Genomic DNA, 20,670 nt, shown 5'->3' on the forward strand with positions numbered 1-20,670 from the left:
GCGGGAAGCAATACGAGTATTTAGGTAAAAAGTGGCGTAGTTTCATATAGCGGCAGACGACGTACACACAAAAAGGAAGTGCTAGCACACGTAGCGACGTTGCGACAGCTTAATCTATATCTTCTATGCGTGCAGTGAATGCTGATAGTGATGCAATTTTTGTGATGGCAGGGTGTAGTCTTTCATTCTGCTACGACGGGTGGGAAGAAATAGTACTTATACGCATTATTATTACAGGGGTACTCCGTTAATGTGTACTTGTGTTTATGACGCAATGGTCGAGTTTAAGAAAAATAGATGCATTTTGAAGCAACTATATTAAAGTTATTTTTCAGTAGTTGAAACAAGAATTTCAAGCGTGCATGTTTTGCTCTCGTGGGCATCGTTTTTAGCGCCAATTGAACCGGAAGGTTAGTGGGTGAATCTGTGCACCTAAATTTGTTGCATATAAACCTGATTGCCTTTCTTTGTATTGCTTCTAATTTTGTTATGTTAGTCTTCGAATGTGAAAACCAGACTGTGTTAGTGTATTTGAGAACTGGCGGTATGAATGTTGTGTAGGCTGGCAGCGTGCAGGCATGGTTGAAAGAGCAAGGCTTCTTTTCAGGAAAAATAATTTGCATAACGCACCTTCAGTGACATTAGAAATATGGTTGTCTCTCCGAGATCAGCAGTTAATGTAACCCCTAAATATTTACGGTCTACAACTTTACCTAGTGGTACGTCGTTATAGTTGTACATGAAGTTACACGGTTCAATTTTTCTTGTTACTGTCATGGTTACAGATATTTTTGTATTATTTGACATCTGCCAATCAGAGCACCAGAGAGCTAAGGTGTTCAGGGAGGTATTAAAAAAGTTAAATTACGAAGTTTTACATGCCAAAACCACGATTTGATTATGACGCACGTCATAGTGGGGACTCCGGAATAATATCGACCACCTGGGGTTCTTTCACATGCACCTAAATCTAAGTACACAGGTGTTTTCGAATAGCACAGCATGATAAGTATAGTTAGTGATTTCCCGATACATCACAGCTTTGACACTGCACTGTCCGCAGGGTTGTTGTGCGAGTGGGTGATGGTGAAGACTATGAAATTGGAAATCAGTGATGAACAACTTCTCAGAAATGGGCAATGGCTAGTTTAGTACAGCAAAGTTCAATTTCAACTACAGGAGGGATGACCAACAGCTACCACAGATGTACTAGACTTTTCGAAGGACCTGGCGAATGTTACTTGTGTAGAGAGGCACTCTAGTGTAATTAATTAGAGCGTAGAGCACTGCAACGAGAGGTTACACAGCGCAGGCAACACAGGCACACGGCTTCGACCAACTCGTCGTCGTCGTCTTTCTTGAAGCAGTGCATACTGCTCGTTCTTCTTCAGTACAATTATCTCCCCGGAGAAAAGGAGCCGTCCCGGCGACCTACGGGCAGGAGAGCACAGGGGGGTCGAAATAAGGCTTTAGCCGCTGAACGTGCACGATTTCGCGCCCTCGGCGGCGCTTATCCGAAGGTGGCTCAAGGGGTTCTATCATGTAGTTCACAGGAGACGTTTGACTGACCACACGGTAGGGACCCTGGTACTTGGAAACGAGTTTCGCTGAAAGTCCAGGGCTGGTGGCGGGAACCCAAAGCCAGACTAGTGAGTCAGGAGCATAGGGTGCAGGAGAGGCGGAAGTATCCCAACGGTGCTTCTGTCGCTGCTGGTCTTCCGTAGTAAATGTGCGGGCGAGCTGTCGGCACTCTTCCGCGTGTGCAGCAGCTTCGGACAGGGCAGTAGACTCCGTTGTGTCAGGGCGATACGGGAGGATGGTATCCATTGTGCAGGAAGGCTCGCGTCCGTAAAGAAGAAAGAACGGGGAAAATCCCGTAGTGGTCTGTGTGGCGGTGTTGTAAGCATAGGTCACGAAGGGTAGAACGCGGTCCCAATTGGTCTGGTCAGATGCGACGTACATGGATAACATGTCGCCAAGAGTGCGGTTAAAGCGCTCAGTCATCCCATTAGTCTGCGGGTGGTATGCAGTAGTGGTGCGGTGAATTACGTGGCATTCCTTGAGTAGGGCTTCTATAACCTCAGAGAGAAACACACGGCCTCTGTCGCTGAGCAATTCTCTGGGGGCTCCATGGCGAAGTATGATGTTACGCAGAAGGAACCATGCAACATCACGCGCAGATGCGCTGGGCAGAGGCGAAGTTTCCGCGTAACGCGTGAGATGGTCTATTGCCACAATCACCCAGCGGTTGCCGTCTGAAGTACTCGGCAGGGGCCCGTAAAGATCAACTCCGACGCGGTCAAAGGCGCGTCCTGGGCAAGGCAAGGGTTGCAATGGGGCAGCTGAGGAACAAGGGGTATTCTTGCGGCGTTGGCAAGCGAGGCAGGAGCGCACATATCGGCGGACGAATCGGTACATTCCGCGCCAGTAATAACGGAGTCGCAGGCGCGCGTACGTTTTTAGTACTCCTGCATGCGCGCATTGCGGGTCATCGTGAAACGCTGCACATATGTCCGAACGTAGATGCCGTGGGACCACGAGTAACCATTTGCGGCCGTCCGAGAGGTAGTTACGGCGGTAAAGGAGTCCGTCACGAACAGCGAAGTGGTGTGCTTGGCGACGCAGTGTACGGTCAGAAGAAGGCGCTGATGGGTTGGACAGAAAAGCCAGCATAGAGACAATCCATCGATCCTTCTGCTGCTCCGAAAGCATGTCCGTGGCGGTGAGGGAGGACTCGCATATCGGTACCTTCGAATAATTGGGCTGGCCTGGCATAGGGGAGCGGGACAGGGCATCCGCGTCCGTATGTTTACGGCCAGAGCGGTACAGCACTCGAATGTCGTACTCTTGGAGGCGGAGCGCCCATCGAGCGAGTCGACCTGAAGGGTCTTTTAAGGACGACAGCCAGCAGAGGGCATGATGGTCAGTTATTACGTCGAATGGGCGGCCGTAGAGGTAAGGGCGGAATTTAGTTATGGCCCAAATGATAGCCAAGCATTCTTTTTCTGTAACGGAATAGTTGGCTTCCGCTTTCGTCAGAGCGCGGCTGGCGTAAGCAACGACGTATTCATCGAAGCCAGTCTTTCGTTGCGCAAGAACAGCGCCAATGCCGACACCACTAGCATCCGTGTGAATTTCTGTCGGTGCGCTGGGGTCGAAATGACGGAGAATCGGGGGTGAGGTTAGAAGACGACGCAGCGTCGTGAATGCGGCATCGCAAAGTGGCGACCAGGCCGAGAGGTCGTGGTTACCCGCGAGAAGCTGCGTCAAAGGCGCTATTATGGTGGCGAAGTTGCGGATGAAACGGCGAAAGTATGAGCACAATCCGATGAAGCTGCGGAGTTCTTTGGTGGTCTTTGGTCGTGCGAATTCGGCGACTGCTTGGAGTTTGGTAGGATCTGGAAGCACACCATCTTTCGAAACAACGTGGCCAAGGATGACTAGCTGTCGGGCGGCGAAGCGGCACTTCTTGATGTTGAGCTGGAGTCCAGCATCGGCGAGGCAAGTGAGAACGCGTTCGAGTCGGAGCAGGTGAGAAGAAAAGTCCGGGGAAAAGATGACAATGTCATCGAGGTAACAAAGGCATGTCTGCCATTTGAGGCCGCGGAGGATGTTATCCATCATTCTTTCAAATGTGGCAGGCGCATTGCACAGGCCAAAGGGCATCACGGTAAATTCATATAAGCCGTCAGGCGTAACGAATGCCGTTTTCGGGCGATCTGACTCAGCCACCGGGACTTGCCAGTAACCAGATCGTAAGTCTAAGGACGAAAAGAATTCAGCGCCTTGGAGGCAGTCTAGTGCGTCGTCGATACGGGGGAGAGGATAGACATCTTTCCGGGTTATCTTGTTCAGGCGTCGATAGTCCACACAAAAACGAATTGTCCCATCTTTCTTTTTCACCAGCACTACTGGAGAGGCCCAAGGACTGTGGGAAGGCTGTATCACGCCGCGTTGAAGCATGTCGCCTACGTGCTCGTCGATGACACGGCGCTCCGTCGCGGACACACGGTATGGACGCTGTCGTAGTGGGACATGGCTACCGGTGTCGATGTGATGAACGACTGTAGCTGTACGCCCTAAACATTGTTGTTGGTGGTCAAAGAAGTGCGAAATCGGGTAAGGAGGTCGACGATCTGCGCGCGCTGACTCGGAGTGAGCTGCGTATCAATACACCGAGCAAACGTTCTGTCACACGCTGGCTCAGACGTAGAGACAGGAAGAGCCATGGCGTCAACCTGAAGAGGAGTCGAGTCATCAGGCACATCGTAGAGAAAGTTCGGCTCGAATTCGTCAGCAGACCCGAGGCACTCGCCATGTCGTAGGCTTGATGGACACGAAAACGGATTCGTAACGTAAAGTGCGCTGGAGCTCTGGCGAATGGGAAGGATGGCGAAGGGAAGCAAGAAGGGATGACGGCGTGCAGCAAGTTTCGATGGCGTGAAGAGAACTGTAGAATCGTAGAAAGCAGCACAGGAAACGGGCACAAGGGCGGAAGAGAAAGCAGGGATATCGGTGTCGGCGGCGACGAACACTCTAGCAGAAGAAAGAGGCAAATCTTCAGAAAGACTTCCGCAAAATGGAGTAAGCGCAAGTTCTGCACGGGCACAATCAATAACTGCGCGATTAGAAGAGAGGAAGTCCCATCCTAGAATGATGGCATGAGAGCAGCGGGGAAGAACAACAAACTCAATGTGATATAAACTGTCTTGTATGGCGACACGGACGGTGCAAGTTCCTACAGGCTCAATTGGCTCAGCGCTTGCTGTACGTAGCGAAATAGCGGAAAACGGCGTCGCGACCTTTCGGAGCGTACGGCGAAGCTGGTCGGCAATCACTGACACCGCGGCACCGGTGTCGACAAGCGCGTGAACAGCGATACCTTCCGCATAAACTTCAATGACGTTCGCAGGGGATAAGCGAGGGCTTGAGCAGTTCGATGAGATCGCAGTTCTTGCCTCCGGAACTGCGCCTTTTAGTTTTCCTCCACAGCGGGGGGGCGGCGGACAAGGGGGGACAGGGAACGTCGACGGGGAGAGGGAGACCGACGAGTGGTGAAACTTCGAGGAGCAGGAGACGAGGAAGCGAAGTGCGGAACAGGTGGAACATAGCGGGGCTGAGAGTCAGGTGTATTCCCTTGGGGTCTCGCAGTATCGGGAGGGTACCAACCCCGCCGGCGGCAAAATCGTGCCACGTGGCCAGCAAAGCCACACGCGTAGCAGATCGGCCGATTGTCCTGGGTACGCCACGGATTGTGAACAGGGGGCCCAGGCTGGGGTGCACAATGTTGAGCCGGACGTAGGGGCTGCGGAGGCGCGCAGAAGTCGCTTCTGGGCACGTAGTTTGCAGCTGCAGAAGGCGACGCGTAGAAGCCGCTTGCGGGCGTGTAGTGTGAAACTGCAGGCGGAGGTCTTGGACTGGCAACGACGGCAGCGTACGTGAGTGGAACCGGCGCTGGAGGGGGCTGATGAGCGAGAGGTAGTGCGTCGCTCACTTGGTCGTGTATGACCCGACGTAGTTCCGGAGACAAGGAGGACTCAGACGACCGGGGTAGCAGGCAAAAGGGACAGTTGACGCGCCACTTCCTCTCGAACAAATTGTTTGACTTGGTCGAGGAACGCGGAGTGGGCGGGAGCAGCATTGAAACTGTCGGTGAGGGCCGAAATCGTGTCGTCCGGCGCGGCAGCTCGGCGCGTAGTGAGGCGTTGTTTGCGGAGCTCGTCGTAGCTCTGGCACAGGGTGATCACCTCGTCAACCGTTCGAGGATTTTTCGCCAAGAGCATCTGGAAGGCATCATCGTCGATGCCTTTCAGGACATTCTTTATCTTGTCACTTTCTGGCATAGTGGGGTTGATGCGCCGACAAAGGTCAACGACATCTTCAATGTAGCTGGTGAAGTTTTCACCCTTTTGCTGAGCGCGACCACGCAAGCGTTGTTCCGCACGAAGCTTTCGCACAGCAGGGCGACCGAAGACCTCTTTGAAATAATTAGTAAAAGCAGTCCAGGTGGTAAGGTCGGATTCATGATTCCGGAACCAGAGATGAGCGACTCCAGAAAGATAGAAGTTGACGTTAGTCAGCTTATCCTTGTCGTCCCATTTGTTGTGCGCACTTACGCGGGCGTATGAGGAGAGCCAATCCTCGACGTCATGATCGTCGGCGCCACTGAAGACAGGAGGATCGCAGTGGCGTAGGGCACCGGAGCAGACAACAGGCGAAGCCTGGGGAGGATCGGGCTGTTCGGCGTCCTCAGGCATGGCAGAGACGGGAGGGAGCGTCCGGCTGCGGAGTTCCAGGTCGGTAAAGTGCCCAGCACTTCCACCAAATGTAGAGAGGCACTCTAGTGTAATTAATTAGAGCGTAGAGCACTGCAACGAGAGGTTACACAGCGCAGGCAACACAGGCACACGGCTTCGACCAACTCGTCGTCGTCGTCTTTCTTGAAGCAGTGCATACTGCTCGTTCTTCTTCAGTACACTTGCAAGTTTTCATAGCACTGCCTACTTATGGGAAAAGAACAAATAAACATCTCATAATGTGGTGTGTGTGTGTGTGTGTGTGTGTGTGTATATACATACAGTCATAAGTGAAAAGAAAAAGGAAATTAAATTCTGGGGTTTTACATGCCAAAACCGCAATATGATTATGAGGCACACCGTAGTGGGGGGGTCTGGATTACTTTTGACCACCTGGGGTTCTTTAATGTGCACCCAATGCACAGTAAATGGATATTTTTGCATTTTGCCCCCATCGAAATGCAGCCGCTGTGGCCATGATTTGGTCCCACGCCCTCTGGCTTAGCAGCGCAATGCCAAAGCCACTACGCCACCCCAGAAAGGTATGTGATAAGAACAAAGCAAGGAACTACACAGAATGTTGGAGCCATATACAAACTCCTGTTATCAAGCTGATGTTACAAAATAGGTAGGCATATGAACAAGAACCTGTACAATCTGCCTAAGCAATAGCCTGTGTTTCTATGTGCTTTGTTTTTGTGGCTGCACTACAGAAAGTAAAATGGGAAAAATAAATAAAATAAATAAAATACACCTGCAATGCAAATGCTTAGACAATCATGGAAGCTCCCACTACAAAAAAAAAAAATGGGTAACTACTGCAAGGGGACAATTACTGTCTTGGCAGGTAGCAATCGCTTCTGACTAGTTTTCTAGTTATATCTGCATTTTACCCAAGGTATGTTCATGCCATGCCATCAAGAAGCTGTCCGTTGTTAGTGTGCACTTTTTATCATCAGGATTCTCTCTGACCTGTCGTAGCCCCTGTTTTTCCCTCCTCAGCTGGCATGTCAAACACGTTAATGCTTTTATAGTCAAATTTAGCAAATAATCTAACCCTTACTGCTTAGAAAGAATTAATAAAATTCTACCACGAAACGGGCTTTATACACTCTGCTACAGCATGTTATTGCAATAAAGTGCGCATTCGATTGGCCATTCGAACGTTCGCTCCAGGGAATCTTCAATGACGCTATGTGCAAGGAATGTGCACGCTTGCGCAGTGCACTGCCGGGTCAAAACATATTTCAACATCTTAGGATAAATCTGGAATAGCCTATAACAGGAACAGAACTGCATACACGTGAATGTGTAATGAAACAAATCGGTTTCACACGGTTTCGCAACCTCCAGAAATAATGGTGTTATCTTATTGTCAACAGGATCCAGTGACACGCCTATCCATTTTGAAACACCGTTAACGCCTCTCTTTGCAGATTTAACAAAATAAAAACAGGAATCACGAAATTTCCAAAGCACTACTTAACTTAAATTGGGCATGGAACATACCATGACACCGGACAATAATGAAGCTTGAAAATCGGTCTAGATTGATAATTAAAACAGGACGATGGGCAATATATTGAATCATTCAACTCGCAAGCCAGCCCTCTTGCAAGTTTACACGCAGCCAATATGAGAGTGAATAGGGGATTACTTCAAGCGCGCAGCAGAATATATACTACTAAACGAAACACCTACCTCTCCGAGTTCGGAGGTTCGATGAAAGCCATCACAACAAACTATAAACACTGTCAGGCTTGCTGCATGTCACACGTGTTTTCAAAAGACACCATACGCCATCTCAACAACCATACAAGAGAAACAACTTCAAAACGCGCATAGCAATACATGAGCGCCCAACCGGCCTAGAACCTTTCAGCTGCACTACCGCGCCGCTACAACTTCGCCTTGCTCGAAACTCCTGTTGCACCCACCGGCTTCCACCGCCTGAAACTGCCGAGACCGCTAAAACCGCGGCAAGATCCGCATTTCATCTAAAGAAAGTAGTGTGACCCGAGCCACTGATGGTGAGCGATGTTAATATTCAGTAGTTATGAATATGTGACAACAACGAAATTCTTACAAATGAATAATAATCCGAGAAACTTTTAAAAGTGTACGAATATTGTGATTCTTCTCATTCGCACTAGGTGGCTTCTGCAGGCGCGCCAACGGCGCCACTATTTGAATTCAGTTAGAGTCACGTTGGTCGGACGGACGGAAATAACTTTAATGATAAAAGCACCTGGCGAGATTGCCGGCCGGAGCTCAGGCCACCAGGGCATTATGTGCGGGGAGGCATAGCTTTTCCGCTGCTGCCCGGGCCCGCTGGATTGCCCATAGTTGGTCGTTGGTTCAGTTTACCGTGGTTCAGTTCTCGAGCAGGCAAATCCAAGCTAGAGGCTAGGCAGCAGCTACAGAAGCTCGTTTACAAATATGAAGGAACGACCGATGAGCTCATCACCGAGGTCAGGGATAGATATCTCAGCTGTGTGGGGTCTGGGTCCCTGCCCGAGTATTCGGGTTTAGAGAACCCCGATCTTGACAGCCCGATCACGGTAGCTAGGTGAGGCCAGGGCCGAGATAAACCGTCTGAGGACGAAGACGGCTGCAGGGCCGGATAGGATAAATAATAAGATGCTCAGAAACCTGGACGATGTGTCGGTCAGAAATCTGACAGCGTACATACAGGACTGTTGGGACAGCGGGCAGCTTCCGCCGGCGTGGAAGGATGCCAACCTCTTCTTCATTCCAAAGCCTGGAAAGAAACCTAGTTTTGAACATCTAAGGCCCATTTCACTTACTTAGTGCGTGGGCAAATTAATGGAACATGTTATTCAGAGTAGGCTGAATAGGTTTCTGGAAGATCAGGGACTGTACCCGACACCATGATTGGTTTTAGGTCTCATCTATCGGCATGCGACGTCATGCTCCAGCTCAAAGAACAGGTGATAGACAACAAAACAGTAGACACCAGGGTAGTCGTAGGATTAGATGTTTCTAAAGCATTCGATAATGTGAAGCATTCGGCCATATTGGAGAGTCTCGGAGCTCTCAATGTGGGCACGAAGACTTACAATTACGTAAAGGATTTTCTTACGAATAGAACGCCAACGATCAGCTTGGGAGGGCAGTCATTGGAAGGTATTAAACTGGGAAGCAAGGGTACGCCGCAGGGATCAGTTCTGTCGCCCACCTTGTTTAACGTCGCGATGATGGGTCTCCCCGGGAAGCTGGCAGGCATAGAAGGACTGAACCATACGCTCTACGCGGACGATCTGACGCTATGGATGAGCAGAGGCAGTGACGGGCACATCGAAGAGACGCTGCAGAGGGCAATCAAATCTATCGAGGAATATCTGGAGCCGATTGGCCTCAGGTGCTCGGCGGAGAAGTCGGAGATCCTTTTCCTAACATCACAGACGCGGCGACGGCGAAGGGGACAGGACCCGGGGCACGGCATCGAGCTGAGGGTAAACGGTAACATTATTCGCACAGTCGACAGTATCAGGGTCTTCGGTTTGCGGATTCAAGCGAACGTCAAAAACGCCAAGACGATCCAACGACTGGAAGCGAGTACCAGCCAGACGTGCCGATTACTCAAGCGAATAGCAAACAAACACGCGGGTATGAAGGAAGCGAACCTCCTAAGGTTAGTACAATCTTTCGTAATTAGCAGGGTCGTATATGTAGCCCCCTACCTGAAATTCACCAAAGCAGAGAAAGACAAGGCCGAGATCATTATTAGGAAGGGGATCAAGACGGCTCTCGGTCTTCCCCCGAACACATCAACGAACAAAATCTTAAGTTTAGGGGTGTCCAACACCTTAGACGAGCTCATTGAAGCGGCGACAGTATCGCAATATCAGAGACTGCTGCGCACTCAGACTGGTAGAAGGATCCTGGAGCGGCTGGGGTTCGAGCCCCAGGCATGTTCCAAGCAGACAGGCAAAGTCCCACCGCGAGTCAGGGACAAGCTGAGAATACTCCCGTTGCCCAAGAATATGCACCCGGTGCATCACGAGGGCACGCGAAGGGACAGATCTGAGGCGCTGCAGAAAAGGCTGGAAGGCAGGCAGGATGTGATATACACGGACGCGGCCGAATACAAGCAAGGCAAAGTATACGCAGCCGTAATTACACGCGAAAACGGAGGCCCTGCCTCGTGCTGCAGCATCAGACATTTAGGAGCAACGGAGGCGGAAGAAGTCGCCATTGCGCTGGCTTTGACTCAAATGAATGTGAGAGTTATTGTTAGTGATTCAAAATCTGCAATCAGAAACTTTGATGCGGGCAGGATCTCCGCCGCAGCTGTACACATATTAGCCGTCGGACAGCCCCCGGCGGAGCAGGTTTCGCTAATCTGGACACCGGCTCATCAGGGTTTGCGAGGGAACGAGAAGGCGCACGCGCTGGCCCGAGGTCTCACTTTCCGGGATTCCAGCGCTGTCTCGACAACACCCCCAAGCGAGGAACCCCTACAGACCGCTGACGAACTGAACACTTTTCAAGAAATGCTTAATCATTATAAGCTGGGGCGTAAGACTTACCCGAGAGCGGATAAGAACCTTACCAAAAGCGAGGAAGTTATGTGGAGGAAACTGCAAACAGGGGTATTTCCGAACCCACAACTGTTGAGAAATGGCATCCCTCGGTGTATAGCCCTCGGTGTAGGCATTGTAATGGTATAGCGGACTTAGTCCACATGGTTTGGACCTGTCCTAACTTTGATGAGCCAGATAGAAGCAGAGAATCCTGGGAGTCCTTGCTACTCAACGAAGCAGAAAATGCTCAACGTCAAGTCATCGGTCTCGCCCTGACCGCCGCCGCGTCCCAAGGGATCCCGGTCGACGGTTAGGGAGGATGAGTGTGGGTTTAGGCTGAAACATGTATACCCCGTCATCTATTTGACGGGTGCAAATAAAGTCTCTTCTCTCTCTCTCTCGAGCAGTTGTTGGTATTTTCACTTAATTGTTAAATGCCCCTAAACGCTACGAAAACCTTTACGCGATAAAGTTTTTTTTTTTCGAGTGAAGTACAACTTGTGCAATTAACCAAGACAAAGATGATACTGGACAGGACAGGCGCCCCAAGAATCTACGCAGCTATTGCAAGGTTTGCGCAAAGAAGCCAATCAACATCAATTCAATCACGATAGGGCTCGATCGCCATCGAATGTGCCCCGTGTGACACTGGCATTGGGCGAGGCAATTCTTAATCTCCAATTTTTCGATTAATGATTTTAATTCGCGATTAAACGCGGTTAATGTAGCATGGGCAAAAGCAGGAAAGCATGCATTTCTCCGATGCACTGCATATGACGGTCACAACCCTCCTTCGACTAAGATTCTTCGCACAGCACACTGTTTCATGAGCCACCTGAGCGTGGAGCTACCTGCTCGTGAATTAGTGGAGGTTCACCTTGATTTCTTTAGGTTACCAGTTAATTTTCATTCATTTAGTTGTGCATTATGAGCGTACCAAAGACGCATGGAGTTTGTCCACGTTTCTAGGTAAGTAGGTGTGAAACCATAAAATATATTGTAGTGCCTGAGGTTGTCGATGAAGCGAGGCAACTTATGTTCTGTGTTGCAGCTAGACTTATTTGCTTTGAATTCACATATATTTAGCCCTTTACCTCCAGAGTTATTTTATTGCGATAGCAATTATATGGACACTTCAAGCGGATTTCTGCCGTCGTCGTCGCCGTCACCGTGAGGTTCCGCATAAAGTCCGAGGGCGATAAAATCGTCGCCGCCCGCCGTACGTGCAAGTGAAGGCGCGCGTTATCACGGAGAGCAAACACGGCTTCCGTCGTGCGAAAGGCCGTGGGGGTATGGGAGGGAGGGAGGGGGGGCGACGCTGTGCTGCGGCACCAAATGCGTATCTTGCAACCGGGCGCAAGGGGAACTGGCGACTCAGTCTCGCACGCGAAAGAAGGAAAGCGGAAAGGCAGCGCGGGAGGGAGGGGGGGGGCAGCTTCTACTCTGCCAACAACCGCGCTTGTACTTTGCCTGGCTGCGGCGGTCGCCCGCACCGTATCTTGAAAGCGATCTCCACACGGCTCTGACCTTCGTATGCACTGTGCATTCGCCGCTCAGTTTCCGTTGAAGCGATAGACCACACGAACCTTCGCTCGCTGCGGCGGCTGCGCTTGCTGCCAGCGTTTTGACAGTGGTTGTCTGCGGTCATCGAGTGTGATCTATTCACGTTTGCTTGTGCGTGCTGACATCATGATTGCTAATTCATTTAGTAAGCGAATGTGTCCAAGTTTATGCAGCCGATAAAACTACTATCCCTTCTCCGAATAGCTCTCTACTAATTTGCTATCGCAATTGATGCTTCGCCTTTCGGGCGAAACTGCGACATTTTTTAAAAGACTTTTCCAAAATGGGAACTTTCTCTAAGTGCTTGCTTGAATCGGCACATTAAATAAATGCCCGAAATACACTCAGAATAATATATTTATTTCCAGAACATCCATATTTTTATTTTTGCTTTAATTCTAGAGAAAGTTGGCTTCACTACACTGCTTGAAGTTGGCTTAAAGTAAAGAACAAGTGGACGTCCCAACCATAACTTCTGTGGCCTGTGAGAGTTGTGACGAAAGCGACTGTCACGTCGAATCACATTTAGTCAAGTAATAATCGAGTAAGGTGCGCTCTGTTTGCATGTGGGCGCGACACTATGCTTGGTAATTTATTTAGTAATCGAATGTTTACTGGAATTTACACAGCTGATAAAAATTCTAACCTTACTTCTTATAGCTGTTTAGTAATTTGCTACCGCAATCAATGCTTCGCCTTTCAGGCAATTTTTTTCCTACGTGCTTTTCGTGTCCTTTTTGCCTCCTCTACTACCGCAATTCTTTGATCACTTGCTTTACTTTATACACGGAGTGATCATTCTCAAGTTTTATGGAATCTCTAAAAATCGCTTGTGGCAAATCGCATAATTCTTGTCCTAGAGCTAGATTATTCGAAGAGGCGGGCATTACTAGCACGAGAAATCGAAACACACATTCAACTAATAAACTAAAATTCACTAATTAACTCCATAATTAATTACTTTACGGCCCATATTGCAATTTACGAATTGTAGCCGTTGAGCTTGCAGGACGTATCCAATTGAAATTCATTTCCAGGATGACACCAGTTTCGAGACATTATTTCCCAATGTGTGGGACGAAATACATGGGTGATCCAGTTACTTTTGTGCTTCAATGCATAAAGGAGCGTTTTGTTATAAGAGAAAGCGGAACACTGAATTTATACGGCGAGTTTGATGGCGCATATCTCCAAACTCGTGTCATTCTGGAAATTAATTCCAAACGGATACGCCTTACAAACTCACCGGCTACAATTCCTAAATTGCAATATGTGCCATAAAGTAAATAATTCAGAAGATAATTAGGTAATTTTTGTTCATTAGTTGAATAGGTGTTTCAAATTCTCGGGCAAGTATTGTCCGCCTCTCTGAATAATCCAGCTCAAGGACTAGATTTATGTTATCTCCAACTATGGGCTGTCCAGAGGGCCCACGATGCGGCGGTCGGGCATGGTCTGACTGTCCCAACGTGGGAGCGGCCCGCTGCGCGCTGAGTCGCGTACCTCAGGACGTTCATTAAAGTTTTACATCCATCCATCCATCCATCTGCAGCAGGCTGTTTTCCAAAGTTCCGTAAAACTTAAAAAATGATCAGGCCTGTATTATCTGATAGCCGTCGCCGTATCATAATTGGTAGTGCAACGCTCGCATGATGCGCAGGTTGTAGGTTAGGATCTCACCAGCGGCATGTTATATTTTCGTCCACATTTACTTCCTTTTCTTCCTTCCTAAATTTCTAGATTTAAATTTCAACCACAGCAGCTGATGTAATCTGTGCTTTCCTTGGCTTCATTGTCGGTTTTTTATGGTCGTGATTAACAAGAACCGAGCCCCTCGGTTTCCCTTCTTCTCGGGCATATACAGGTTGTCCCAGCTAAAAATTACCAATGTTTTAAATACAACGGAGTGTGCTAGGAGGCTCAAACCAACACAGTGTTGTTGAGGATCGCGTGTCCTAGTCGGCGGTATATTTTTCGTTTTGCAAAGTCAATTATTTAGTATAAACTAATTGCCTAACTTTTGTTGCGATAGCAATTATATGGGCACTTCAAGCGGATTTCTGTCGTCGCCGTGAGGTTCCGTATAAAGTCCAAGGGCGATAAAATCGTCGCCGCGCGCCGTATGTGCGAGTGAGGGGACGCGCGCTTTCACGGAGAGCGAACGGACGGCGGAGAGCAAACGCGACTTCCGTCGTGCGAAAGGCCGTGGGGGTATGGCAGAGAGGGAGGGAGGGGGGGGGGCGACACCGTGTTGAGGCACCAAATGCGTATCTTGCAACCGGGCGCAAGGGGAACTGGCGACGCAATCTCCCACGCGAAAGGAGGAAAACGGGAAGGCAGTGCTGGAATCGGGAGGGAAGGGGGGGGGGAGGGGGTGGGGGGCTTCTACTCTGCCAACAAATGCGTTCTTGTACTTTGCGCCGCTACGGGCTGCCGGTGTTGTCGCGCGCACCGTATCTTGCAAGCGATCTCCACACGGCTCTGACCTTTGTATGCGCCGTGCATTCGCCGCTCAGTTTCCGTTGAAGCGATAGACCGCACGAACCTTCGCACGCTGCGGCGGCGGCGCTTGCTGCCAGCGTTTTGACAGTGGTTGTCTGAGGTCATCGAGTGTGATCTATTCACGTTTGCTTGTGCGCGCTGACACCACGCTTGTTAATTCAGTTAGTAAGCGAATGTGTCCAAGTTTATGCAGCCGATAAAATTATTATCCCTACTGCTCCGAATAGCTCTCTACTAATTTGCTATCGCAATTGATGCTTCGCCTTTCGGGCGAAACTGCGATATTTAAAAAAAAATATTGGCTTCACCAAGAAAGTGCCAATACGAAAGTTGTAGATCACATTTAAAAATGGCCGACTGAAGTGTTTGCACCTATAAGCACCATTGATGGAGCTTCTTGTAATTGCCTTTAAAGAAAGCTCGCGGAATACAAAAACAAGCGCGTCATAGCACCATTATTTCAGCGCTCCCAGACGACCAATCAAGAAACTAAATCCGCATATATCTACAACAGTTCCTGGACGGGCTTGGCGTTTTCGGTGGCCCCAAGGTACGCGCCAGCAACTCTCGCTAGTAAGATAGAATCGCGATCGAATAGAAGAACATGACAATTGCATTTTCCTCCCGATTAAAAGTTCGGCCCTCAACATTTACTCAAGCCCTAACTTCTTTATTTTTAATTTTTTTCTTGCCTTGTGTGTTCGGGCTTCATTCCACAAGTGGAGCGAATGATGTCACCTCGAAGCGCGACACACCTTCATCACCGCCGCTCACTCTGTGCGCCCGATCGCGACAGGGCACGCGAGTGAGTCTAGAAAAAAGCAGCAAACAATGTCCTTTACTGGTCGGTTGTCTGGGGGCGCTGAAATAGTGGCGCTATCACGCGCTTGTTTTTGTATTTCGCGCGCTTTCTTTAAAGGCATTTACAAGAAGCTCCATCAATGGTACTTAGTTGCAAACACTTCAGTCGGCCATATTTAAATGTGATCTACAACTTTCGTATTGACACTTTCTTGGTGAAGGCAATATTTAAAAAGTTAGGCAATTCGTTTATACTAATTAATTGACTTTGCAAAACGAAAAAAAAATACCGCAGACTAGGACACGCGATCCTCGACATCACTGAGTTGGTTTGAGCCTCCTAGCACACTCCGTCGTTTTTAAAACATTTGCTACTTTTAGCTGGGACACCCTGTATATAAATAATCATGACCATATAAAGCCAACAGAAAATGAAGCCAAGGAAAGCATCGGGGAAATTAGCTGTGGCTGAAATTGAAATGTAGAAGAAAAGAAATGAAAGTGAACGAAAACTGAACCCCTGACGAAGGTCGGTCCACCGACCGAAACTGTTGGGCAATAAAGCAAAGATTACCGCGAAGTTGTGGAATTCATTTTCACTCATTTATTGTCTGACCCGTTGAAGGACCCTACTATATATACAGGGTGTCCCTACTATCATGCACCAAAATTTAAAAAGATGCAAATGTCACGTAGCTGGACAGAACCAAGGTAATGTTGTTTGCCGTCGCTTGAAGATACTGAGATTCTTTTTATTGCGATAACAATTATATGCACACTCAAAAGCAGATTTCTGCCGTCGGCGTCGCCGTCGTCGTCGCCGTCGCCGTGAGGTTCCGTATGACGTCAATGGAGATGAAATCGTCGCTGCGCGCCGAACGCTGTATGTGCGAGTGAAAGGGCGCGAGGGGCGCGTCTTTCACGGGGAGTGAACGCACGGCGGAGAACAAACGCGCGTTCTGCGCCGTGCTCGCTTAAGGGCTGCAGAAGTAGGCGTCTCTTTCCTCCTTTACAATCGCCATATATGTAGAGCAAACGCGCCTTCTTCCGACGCGCGAGAGGCCGTGGGGGAGGGGGGGAGGGGGAGGGAAGGGAGGCGACGTTTAGCTGCGGCACCAAGTGCCTATTTATATCAGAGGCTCCGGCAACAGTCACCAACGCCGCACGCATTTTGAGCGAACGCGGGCAAAACGCCGACGGCGTCGACAATAGTTCTGCGTGTTGCCGGTGCTGCTGCATGTCCAAGTTTATACAGCTGATAAAGCTAATATCATTACTCCGTATAGCTCTCTACAAATTTGCTATCGCAATTGATGCTTCGCCTTTCAGGTGAAACTGCGACTTTTTTTTTGCATTCCGCCTAATGACATAATTAGTCTTAATTAATAAACTGCTCAAATATTATAAATAGATGAAAAGTGTCTATGAAGAAATTGTAGAGCAACATGAAAAAAATCCCGATACAGCTTTCTGTTCAATGCGTGCTACATAAAATTGTCTTTCCCTGCCTGGGCCGGTATTTTGTAGCGATGCCTTTCCGGTGCTAATGCCTTTTCGCGCTTATCGCGCTTTGTCAGAGGTGAGGGCTACGGTCCACTCGCGTTATCAACAGGATCAGCCGGCCGTGAGCGGTGGATGATAAGACTAGTATAGAATAAGTCATAAGGCATCGCTGCAAAATAGCGGCCCTGGAAAAAGCCCGAGAATAAACGTAAAGTGCCTCGAGCGGCCTGTCGCGCGGCAATTTTGCATGTAATCGCGGGCTTCTGTCACGTTCGGAGAAACACTTTTATGTAGGACGCACTGAGCAACAGAAATCTGTATCGGGAGTACCGGTGTGCTTCCCAGAAATGCGGGCGGTGCTCTTCCAGCTCCTCGTCTTCCTGTGCTTGCGGTTTCAAATTGTACGCGCCCATCTTATTTTCTGGTGAGTAAAGCGAGAGTTTGATCTGCGTGCTCATAACAGTATGTCTCGCCAATTTTCGCTCGCCGTGAGGCAGCTAGCTTCTGGCTCCAACATACCGCGTCCTCCAAGCCAAGACGCACACTGCCACGCACACTACCGAACTCACGGTCACAAAGAGGTTGCTCATAGAGAGCCGTGCACTCCTTGTAGTGAGCATCTTGCAACCGTAGCCACCAAAGCAAACCAGCAATGTTTGATCCCTAATTTGTCCTCCATGTTTCTGCCTTCCACTCTGTCGTCGAGGTGCCTCTCAAATTTGCCGAAATAAAAAGGTCTCCTCAGCGCCAGCTATATTTACGTCCTTTCAGATCCCTGTGATGAAGTTGTTGATATCCAAGGTATATACTGAACGGAAAAGCGTAAATTTCCAATACAAATTTTGGCGCGATAACGAAGTGACGCTAACTGATTTTACGCTTAAATATCCTGAATACTTCTTCAAATATAGCGATTGTATTGTCCTTGAACATGATAAGTCAATTATTTCTTTAATGGGCTCCATATCGAGATGATGCTGATGGATCAAGTGTTATATGATTGATCATTGTATCCTGACACTCCCCTTGCCTAGTACTACAAGCAGCGCACGGTTCTTTGCTCCAAAACAGCGATCTTTTTATGTAATTTTGCATACCTTACACATTGTCAGTCATGCAATTCCGCTTTAACGGTCAGCATTATGTTCTTGGGCTACGATTGTGCTTTCTACTTCTACTCTTCTGAAATGATTTTGTAGCTTCTTTTTCTTTTTCTACATACCTGATTGGCAGCCACTGCATAATACAGATCTATCTATCTATCTATCTATCTATCTATCTATCTATCTATCTATCTATCTATCTATCTATCTATCTATCTATCTATCTATCTATCTATCTATCTATCTATCTATCTATCTATCTATCTATCTATCTATCTATCTATCTATCTATCTATCTAAAGAGCACTTTTCTGCACCGTTAACATATTGATGTGAGGTGCATTTTTATGTGCTACGCCATCTATCAATGTAGCAATTATATATTTGAATTTCGAATGAACAAACGAATAATATAGGTTAATCAGTGATTCTTTAATAAAAAGCTTACGCGTTTAGAAAATTCGTATAAACCAGCCGAAGCTTTCTGTACTACATGCGGGCCAGAGGCGTATAGGTAACCGGGGGGTGACACCGGGCTCGTGCATCTCCCCCTCCGCCAAACCCGAAATGTCTGTGTTAGTATATGCGGCCAGCCCAGCTCCTTCTCCCACCCACCCTCAACCTCCCCATCCCCGGTAAACTGCGCCCATCTCTCCCCCCGAAAATTATTTCTAGCTACGCCACTGGTGTGGGCACGCTAATTAAACTTTATATGACAGTCGTTGATTATAGACCAAGAAATTTTGTACTGTTGGCCTGTGTTATTGGAGAGTTGTCATGCAATTGCCAGTATACAATGTGGTTTAACTTCGGTCTTTAGAGCGAAAAAGTATGAAGCCTAATGTCGCTGCTTGTGCAGAAGTGATGCATATTTTGTAATTTTGACGGACATTTTTCAAGATCGATCTCTCGGAGCCGTCATGGCGGCGGGAACATGCATGGAGGACACGGCTTTATAGAGTGCCAGGGCTACTTTAACTCGCAAACCGTGCTTCTTCTTCCTGGTGGCGCGAGTCACATGTGTGAGCACACCTCAGCGGGACGTGCCCTGATTAGCCTCGCAATGTTCACCCTTTTGGTAGCCTCTCAATCCTGAGATATAGAAGCTCCAAAGAATCGCCAAGAGCTTCATTTGCTTCCACGCCGTGGCAGAGGCACTGGTACTCCATATAGGCTCACTTCTAATTGGACGCAGGACCTTCGCTCCCGTGACTTGTCAAGCTGCCCGATCGGCCTAGACGTAGCGGCAGCGCTTACTCGATCGCGCTTGCGAGGAGTTTTGGCCACAAACCGTGACAGTCGTGCTCTGGCTCACCTTGGCTGAACAAACCTGCATTTGTTGGAGATCTGACTGTGGACGTTCTTTGCGCCTTTTCGGAGAGTCGATGAACCATGCCGCAGAGTCCCCTGTGCGCTTCTTGACCGTCCTTTCCTCCAAGTCGTTTGCTGGGCGAGCCATATACAGGAAACTTGTATGATTCGGTCAAGCAGCTAGCTGCTAGCTAACGTTCATTTCGACAAATGAAGAGAGATTAGTTCAGTGCGCTATCTCACTATAGGGCGTATTATGGCCGGACCCTGAGACCAACCAGGTATACAGCAGTGACAGGGCTACCTCCGTAAGGCATTGCAGCCGGTTGCCAACACCGTGAGAAAGCTGTTCTGTCACAGTTTCCGTGAGAAAACTGCGCGAGTTGGTTCGACGTACCCTATACACGAGCGTGGAGCTTACGAGAGTCACTTCAGTGTCAGACAAAGTGATTCGTGCGATCCTTGGACTTCTAGCTTACGAGTAAATTGACAAGCGTCCCCGCTTCTGTTTTCTACCGCTCACAAACTCCGACGCACTTGCTGTTTCTCCCTCTTACCAACTGAAAAAGTTGGAAGGCAATTCAGCCTTCCAAGTGAAGTCGATGAAATACAAAGTCTCCCTGAGCGAGTTGAGAGTGAGAAGGCTGTGTGTGAACCATATAATTTATTTTGAGTGGCCCGCAGCGTCTTAAACGACAGCGTCTGCGTCTTCGACTGGAGGCGCAGCATCTCAACGACCGCGTCTGAAAACGCAAGCTGTCATGAGGGAACAATACGAGAACGGTCCCCTTTCCACCACACGGCGGTACCGCCACGACGTGCAGTGGTACTGCACGGCAGTACTACCTGCACCGATACCAGTGGTACCAGATTTATATTCGGGATTGGCGCACATTTTTAGACTGCACTATCTCCAAGATCGGCTTACGAAAGAGGCTAGAAACATATCCGATACGGAACAGGGTGGGTGGGGGGTAACTCACCAAGAAAGCTTTGTATTTAAAAGAAAAACAATGCTATATTTAAGTCCATCATTTCTCCCAC

The 20,670-nt window shown here is 48.8% G+C and overlaps 1 protein-coding gene across 1 annotated transcript in view; it reads right to left on the minus strand.

Moving 5' to 3' along the window:
- LOC119436086 (protein FAN) overlaps nt 1-8,253 on the minus strand; it is a 136,980-nt gene extending 128,727 nt beyond the window's left edge. Inside the window, exon 1 of the mRNA XM_037702829.2 lies at nt 7,998-8,253. Coding sequence (XP_037558757.1) covers nt 7,998-8,029 — 32 coding nt within the window. The 5' untranslated portion in view covers nt 8,030-8,253. The remainder of the gene's footprint in view (nt 1-7,997) is intronic.
- Nucleotides 8,254-20,670: the final 12,417 nt, after the last annotated feature.

Source organism: Dermacentor silvarum, chromosome 1, assembly GCF_013339745.2.
Source record: "Dermacentor silvarum isolate Dsil-2018 chromosome 1, BIME_Dsil_1.4, whole genome shotgun sequence".
NCBI classification, from domain to species: domain Eukaryota; kingdom Metazoa; phylum Arthropoda; class Arachnida; order Ixodida; family Ixodidae; genus Dermacentor; species Dermacentor silvarum.